The sequence below is a fragment of the Chelon labrosus genome, assembly GCF_963514085.1.
Source record: "Chelon labrosus genome assembly, chromosome: 12".
Taxonomy (NCBI): Eukaryota; Metazoa; Chordata; class Actinopteri; order Mugiliformes; family Mugilidae; genus Chelon; species Chelon labrosus.
Genome location: NC_140345.1, coordinates 11,796,745 through 11,805,329, shown reverse-complemented (window position 1 = coordinate 11,805,329; position 8,585 = coordinate 11,796,745). Strand labels below are relative to the sequence as shown.

At 41.4% G+C, this 8,585-nt stretch overlaps 1 protein-coding gene across 1 annotated transcript; it reads right to left on the bottom strand.

Annotated features, from left to right (window-relative positions):
* Positions 1-4,524: 4,524 nt before the first annotated feature.
* Positions 4,525-5,520, bottom strand: LOC311497555 (serum amyloid P-component-like; the record flags this gene model as incomplete). Its single annotated transcript, XM_084557869.1, has 4 exons — positions 4,525-4,743; positions 4,846-5,137; positions 5,252-5,354; positions 5,460-5,520. 4 exons carry the CDS (start codon positions 5,518-5,520, stop codon positions 4,525-4,527), a joined length of 675 nt encoding a protein of 224 aa, XP_084413995.1.
* Positions 5,521-8,585: the final 3,065 nt, after the last annotated feature.

Here is an 8,585-nt window from a genome sequence, read left to right as displayed (position 1 = left end):
TTATTACTGAGCCGCGCAAAGTAGCTGTTCAGTTACAGAAATTGCTGAGGTTTTTGGTCTAGGTAGTCTAAAGTACAAGTAATACTGCGCATTCATCACTAAAAAGGCTTGAAAAAAAAAAAAGTGGAAAAAAGAAGCTGCTACTCTTAAAGGGACAGTATAGTTTCTTTAAAGCCGGGTTGTACAAGGAAATTATCCAGTAGATGGTGGTTAGCATAATAAGCAGTTTGGGAGAGGAACCAGCCGAGGGAGGAGATGGGAGGAGAAGTCTACCAACTTGTGAACTCCAAACTGTCCAAATACAACTTTGAGAGGAAAATTGATGGTTGCTTTGAATAACGTGCTCCCAGCCAGAAAAGACTGCGGTGTGTTTTCAGGTGGGCCTTGTTTTAAGTGTTTAAGATACATTCAGCCGCTGAATTCGTCGACAGCAGGGTATTGGGTATTGCTTCGAGTAAGGGGTATTGCTTGTGCAGTACCCCTTTCTGTTTCTCCATATTAAGCGTTTGTCGACCATGTGATGGTTCTGTTTCTGTGGTGCCTGTGTTTGCGTTTTGAGTTTTGTTTCTTGTCTTCCTGTTTCCTGTTTTATTTTGTTGAGTTTTTGATTTCCTGTTTTACTCCCTGTGTTTCTGTGTTGATTGTGTAATTGGTTTCACCTTGTGTCTCGTGATTTCTGTCACCTGTGTCTCGTCACCCCTTGGTTCCTCGTGTATGCATATATAGCCCTGGCTTCGCCTTTGTTCTGGTTGCGTCATTCCCAATGGTTTTTTACTCTGTGTCCTCATGGTTTTTGGTCTTCTGTGTTTTTGCCACCCCAATGTGTCTCCAGTGTTTCTAGTGTTTTTCGTTTCTAGTCTCTGGTTACCTTTTTGTCTTTGGAAAGTTTTGATTTTGTTTGTTGGAATTCCTGCCTTTTTCTGCAGCGCCTTTTGTTCCTTTTATTTTATTAAACACCAGTTTTGCTCACTCCTGCCTCGTCATCCTTCGTCCTGCTCTTGGGTCCTACCACCCTCCCTGGACAAAACCGTGACAGACCACCTTCTACTAATATACTGACTATGGCTAAGTACACAGCAGCTACAAAAAATCTTGTTAAGATCCAGCCACTGAAGTCACCCGATCACATCAGTTTTTATATGAACCTTTAAATCGTGCGGCATTAGCTAGATTCAGTGTTGTCTAAAATGTAGAGTATGTGGAAATCAAGTGTGGTTTTGTGAGTCTGACTCATAGCAAGTGAGAATAATTACACCAACATGGTATTTTAAGTAGAACTTCACTATTTGATCCCAACAAGAGCTTTGGAGTTTTGCAAAGATTATAACAACAATCATGAAGCTAAACTGAGGCAACGTTAAGTCATATGCAGATGGAATAGAACTCCTCTAATACATATGATCTGTGCTGTGAGAGGGGCTGAGACCTGCATCTGGCTTCTGAAACATGCTTGAGATTAGAAGACGGGATGTATAAATGCTGAGTGAGCTATTGTCAAAGCTCAAAACACTTGCCTGGGTTTCACTATGTACTGAATGATATATGGTAGATATTAAATACACTGATTGTCCACAGCCTCAAAGCGAGAAGGTCCCGGGTTCGAATCCATGGGCCGACTGGGCCTTTCTGTGTGGAGTTTGCATGTTTTCCCTGTGTCTGTGTGGGTTCTCTCCGAGTACTCCAGCTTCCTCCCATAGGAAGGCTATGGGAGGAAGGCTATAGGCTCCAGCAGACCCCAGCGACCCCTCGCAGGAATAAGCGGTTACAGAAGATGAATGAATGAATGAATGTCCACAACGTTAAAACCACTGACAAGGAGAAGTAAATAACATTGATAATCTTGTGACAATTCAGTGTTCTGCAGGGAAACTTTTGGACCTGGCATTCATGTAGATGTTATTTAGACATGTTGCACCCACCTAATCCAGACCAGTCACCCCCACCCCATAGCAATGACACTCCTTGATAGCAGCAGCCATCTCCAGCAGGATGCAGCCTGACACAGGCACACACACAAAAAACTTTAGGAACAACTAAAAAAAAAAATGAAAAACAGCACAAGGTGTTGACCTGGCCTCCAAATTCACTAGATCACAAACTGATCAAGTATCTGTGGGATGACCCACAGCGGCCCCTCCCCTCAACCCATAGAACCCAAAGGCCCCCACTAACAACATTCTGTTTCCAGACACCACAGGACACCCACAGAAGGCCCATGTCTATTCTCTGAAGAGTCACAACTGTTTTGGAGGCACAAGGAAGACCTACACAATATTAGGAAGGTGGTCATAATGTTTTGCCTGATTGGTGTATAATAGCCATAAAAGATTGGACATGAGACCACAGTGTAAAATATGCTGTTTTTAATATTTGTCAAGAAGAACAAGAAACAGAGCAGTTTATATAGCAGACATGCAAGAATTACAGAGATTAGATTAGATTTTATTGACGGTGATTAGGATTGCAATTTGTAAAATTATGCTTTCCTTGAAAAAAATCTAGCTACACAAAGACTATTAAAGATTTTAAAACTGACTTTCAAGCTTTCAAGAGATTTTAAGTGCACAATGGCTATGTCTTGTGTGACTTCAGTGACAGGTCGTGTATTTGTCTTCTATCAACACTCTTCCTGTGATCTTAAAGTCTAGTGCCCTCCAGTTCAGCACATTCCCTGGAGTGAAGTTAAGATTGTACAGGTTTGATGCTATCCACCAAAACGAAATGGAGTGACATTAAGTGAAATCATAAAAAATGATTTATGAAAGAGTAGTTGTACAGAACAATAGAATGTTACAATGGACAGCAACTTGCATGAAAAGCTTCGGGCATCGATCAGAGAGAGAGAATTTATCTTGTCACTGCAGAGTTATAAATAAAAGTCTTAAAATTGAAAAAGCATCATCAGTGAATTCAAATGATATAGTGAACAACATATTAATAAGGCTACTTATTATGACAACAAGAATTCCTCCAGAGTAGGATAAAACAATCTGAAGTTAAACAATTTGCAAACATTTACAAGTACTGGAAGATTGCTGAGGGACAGAAAGTCTAAGGACTCGAACGTGCCACCTTAAAATAAATTGGTTTGTATTGGTGGTTCTTGCATATGACGGCCCAAGATGCGGGACCTTTCACTTATTGGCGACCTAGTGTTATTTGCAGGTCTTTCTAGCTACCCAGCTAGTTGTCTTTTCCTGTTTCACCTTTGTTATCTGCTGGTTTTGAGAATCCTTCCTGCTTATGAAGGATGCTGCTTCCTGCGCACACATTTTTTTTTTTTTTTTTAATGTATTGGGAGTTGGGGGCCTGTGCCCCAGCAAAGCTCTATGTCTAGAATCGCGCCTGCACACACCCACAAAAAAACGGTTTAGAAACAATTCCGGAAACATGAAAAACAGCACAAGGTGTTGACCTGGCCTCCAAATTCACTTGATCCCAAACTGATCAAGATTAGCCGCACACGGCCCGTGACTCTAAGTGGCCCTTTGATTAATTTTTGATAATTATAAAAATGTGTCTTCTGCAGCACTGAATCAATTGTAATGACACAGTTGGCCACTAGATAGCGCCTCCAATGCAGACGCCACCTCGCACACGCTTCCACCGGGACGTTGATCCGTGGCTAAGAGCGGAGGAGAGAGAAAACTTGATCGAGAAAATCGTGTCTTTCAGGTGAAAGAAGGTTATCTGTTCACAGAATGTAAAGGCAAACCTATGTGCTTAGTCTGCTTAGAGCCGTTATCTGCCATGAAAGATTTCAATTTAAGTTGCCGCTACAACACGTTGCACAAAGCTAAATACGAAGCTGCAAGGGCTCATAGCGGACCTGAAATCAATAGTACACAAACAGTGACTTTTTACCAGTGCCCACTACTGATAGTGGTGAGGTAGAGTGAGTACACAGGGAAAATGTTAACCGCTTTCTTAGTGTAAAATTGCACAAATTAATTTTTTTTTAAAAAAAGAAATCACAGTAAGTGGTTATTTTTTGTTTGATTCAATACAGTGTGTGTGTGTGTGTGTGTATACACACACACAAACATATTTAAAATGGCAGTTTTATCGTATCTAGTTAAGTGGCCCTCAGGTAGTGTCGATGAAAAATTGTGGCCCCCTCCATCATTTAGGACCATTCTCTGAAGAGTCACAACTGATTTGGAGGCACAAGGGAGACCTACACAATATTAGGAAGGTGGTCATAATGTTATGCCTGATTAGTGTATAATAGCCATAAAAGACTGGACATGAGACCACAGTGTAAAATATGCTGTTTCTCATACTTGTCAAGAAGAACAAGAAACAGAGCAGTTTATATTGCAGACATGCAAGAATTACAGAGATTATATCATCGTTTTTATTGACGGTGATTAGGATTACAATTTGTAAAATGATGCTTTCCTTGAAAAAAATCAAGCTACACAAAGACAAAGTTATTAAAGATTTTAAAACTGACTTTCAAGCCCTTTTAAGGTGCTCAGTGGGAAAGACTTTAAGTGCACAATAAATAAGTCTTGTGTGACTTCAGTGACAGGTCGTGTATTTGTCTTCTATCAACACTCTTCCTGTGATCTTGAAGTCTAGTGCCCTCCAGTTCAGCACATTCCCTGGAGTGAAGTTAAGATTCCCCACATAGCGCTCAATCTCACAGGGGGAAAGGACGTAGTTCCACATGTGGACATCGGACATCATGCCAACGAAAGACTGGCTAGCGTCAAAGCCCCCACCATGCGAATCCTGCTCCTGTGGAAATGACAGGGAGTAAGGAGGAAAAGAAACTGAAACATGCAATCAATGAAAACCTCTCAAACTACAGAATATTCTGAAACACCTAAAAAATCATACCTGTCCTAAGATAACAATGGGATTACTGATGACTGATCCGCCAATGAATTTCTTAATTGATGGTTTTCCATCAACCCACAGCTGCACCAGTCCAGACGAAGCCTCCCATGTGGAACAAATAGAGTGCCACACATTCAGCTCATAGTCCTGCTTTCCAAATGCTGTAGCTTTGTCCCTGACATGGATATCAATGACATCACTTGTAGCTGTCTTGAATATCAGGAAGGCGTTGGCAACAGAGGGTGAGGCCAGAGAGAAAAGATTGTGGTTTCTGCTGAGGTCTGTAATGGACCTATAGAAATATTTGATACATTAAAAAAAAAAAAAAAAAAAAAACTCAAAACTCAAAACATGTTGCTTTTACAATAACATACTTTCTTCATGGATTTTGCACATTTAACATTACCTGAAACAGACAGTCGCAGCACTGAAACTCTGTGAAGATGTATTCAGCCTCACATGAGCTGTGTTGGTTTCTTGTGGAAAGGTAAACACTTTGCCAGATAGATCTGCAAGAATAAAAGCAAAAGTCATATACTGGTTCTCAAAATCTGATGTTGTAACTTAATTGTAACATTTCCGTTAAATTTCCCTTAAATAAGCGGTATGCACACCTTGAGGACTTGCAGCACATGCCGGCAGCATCACCATCATCAGGAGAAGCAAACGCGCCATCTAAGACAAACAGCCATCATCAAAATGCTCAGTTTTGATACAATAAATCCAATGCTGCTGTGTTGCTATTAATACTTGGCCCTGGTTTGATCCGATACACAGTAAAATATTGATAGAAAAAAGCACAGCCACATTGATTTCTTGTATTGGACATCATGCAATTATGATCTTACCTTTAACTCTATGTGCAGAAAAAAGAAAAACTCTTCCTTCTCGTCCTTTTACCACGGAGAATGTAAAATGTAGTTTTATTGTTTTAGATCTCTCTTCATGGAGTGGTATTGTTAATGAGAGCAGATGCGTATCGTGTAGACTTTATACAATGTGTTATCAGTCCTCACACACGTGTTGGAGCTCATTGTTAATATTTGACACATGTTTAACAGCGTAATAATAATAAAGGAAACACAATTTATAAAAAAACAAGTTAATAAATACACTAGACATGTCTTGTGATTACTGAGTGAGTACTTCAGTCACAGTCTAGAGATGGACAACAAGTGAACTGCTTTATATACGCCAATCGGCACTGACAGGAGAAGTAAATAACACTGACCATCTTGTGACAATTCAATGTTCTTCTGGGAAACTTTTGGACCTGACATTCATGTGGATGTTACTTAGACATGTAGCACCCACCTAGACCAGACCAGGTACCCCCACCCCATAGCTATGACACTCCTTGATGACAGCAGCCTTCCACTGCAGGATGCAGCCTGACACAGACACACACACAAAAAAGTTTAGGAACAACTCATAAAACATGAAAAACAGGACAAGGTGTTGACCTGACCTCCAAATTCACTAGATCCCAAACTGATCGAGTATCTCTGGGATGATCCACAGAGGTCCCTCCCCTCAACCCATAGGACCCAAAGGCCCCCACTAACAACATTCTGTTGCCAGACACCACAGGACACCCTCAGAAGGCCCATGTCTATTCTCTGAAGAGTCACAACTGTTTTGGTGGCACAAGGGAGACCTACACAACATTAGGAAGGCGGTCATAATGTTATGCCTGATCGGTGTATAATAGCCATAAAAGACTGGACATGAGACCACAGTGTAAAATATGCTGTTTTTAATACTTGTCAAGAAGAACAAGAAACAGAGCAGTTTGTATAGCAGACATGCAAGAATTACAGAGATTATATCATAGTTTTTATTGACGGTGATTAGAATTACAATTTGTAAAATGATGCTTTCCTTGAAAAAAATCAAGCTTCACAAAGGCAAAGCTATTAAAGATTTTAAAACTGACTTTCAAGCCCTTTTAAGGTGCTCAACGGAAAAGACTTTAAGTGCACAATGACTATGTCTTGTATGACTTTAGTGACAGGTCGTGTATTTGTCTTCTATCAACACTCTTCCTGTGATCTTAAGGTTAGATTATGCTTCCGCGTAGTGATCACGCAATGGTCACGCAATGGCCACGCAGTTGCTCGGACGCAGTCGTGAGACCGTGATGGTTCTGCGTGGGGTTTACGTGTCGAAATGCACGCCACACCGGTAGAGGGCGCTATGGTTTTTTGTGACCGACCGACCGAGACTCTTGTGACTATCTCGCCTCGTTATTTACCTTCCGGCTTTTGCCGTAGTCACAGTGAACGATGGATACCGAGACAGAGAGACTGGCGTTGGAGCTCCAAATTATTCAAGCAGAGGAAGAAATACTTCTATTGCAAATTAGGGTGCGACAAAGGAGACAATTATGTTTATGAGTGGAAACCGGAAAAGCGGTCTCCAGCGGATGTAGTTAGCGGACCAATCACAGCCAATGCCGCTGCGTTGCGTCGAGGATTTTTGGGAGGTGCGCGTCTGGCCCTTGCGTAGGACGCACGGGGGTCCGCAAGGACGCAATAGGTCCGTAATAGGTCTGTACGCACGGACGCGCTGTGTCAACGCGGAAGCATAATTTCGGCTTTAAACTCCAGTGCCCTCCAGTTCAGCACATTCCCTGGAGTGAAGTTAAGATTCCTCACGTAGCGCTCAATCTCACAGGGGGAAAGGACGTAGTCCCACATGTGGACATCGGACATCATGCCAACGAAAGACTGGCTAGCTTCAAAGCTCCCACCATACGAATCCTGCTCCTGTGAAAATGACAGGGAGTAAGGAGGAAAAGAAACTGAAACATGCAATCAATGAAAACCTCTCAAACTACAGAATATTCTGAAACACCTAAAAAATCATACCTGTCCTAAGATAACAATGGGATTACTGATGACTGATCCACTGATGACTTTCTTAATTGATGGTTTTCCATCAACCCACAGCTGCACCAGCTAAATGAATTAGTTTTGGCCTGTGGGGGCTGACATCCAAAAGGATCTGATGGATCCACATGCCTGATGATATTGCACCACAACGCTGGTATGGCTAATATGTTAGAAAACGGCTACATATCCCCCATTCAACCAACATGTGCTCATATATAAATGACAAACAGGCTGTTTGCCAGTAACTCCCAAAACAATATATACAGGAGGATTGTTTGCAGAGATGTTCATGATATTCAGGCAGTTGTAACGATGATAAGTGCAAAACCCCTGGGTGAAGCAAAGTGGTCTGGAACTAAGCTAATCTCAGCTTTGAGGTGAGGACTGACGTGACCGACTGATTGACTGACATATGATGCAAACACAGAGTTCCCAAAATATTCACTTCAAGCTACTTGATGATTCCTTTCATTAAATTCACCAGATTGATAGAGGGCTCAAAGAGTCAGGTGGACCCACCCAGATAGAGCGGCGGCGGCGATGCTGACTTTTCCCATTGTTATCTTACCTTTAAGTCTGTGTGCAGAAAAAAGAAAAACCTCTTCCTTCCTGTCCCTTTAATACGGTGAATGTAAAATATAGTTTTCCCCTTTTTTAGATCTCTCTTCACGGAGTGGTATTGTTAATGAGAGCAGATGCGTATCGTGTAGACTCTTAAAAATGTGTTATCAGTCATCACACACGTGTTGGAGCTCATTGTTAATATTTGACACATGTTAAATTGTAATATTTGACACATGTCAAATATTAACAGCATGATAATAAAGGAAACACAATTTATGAAAA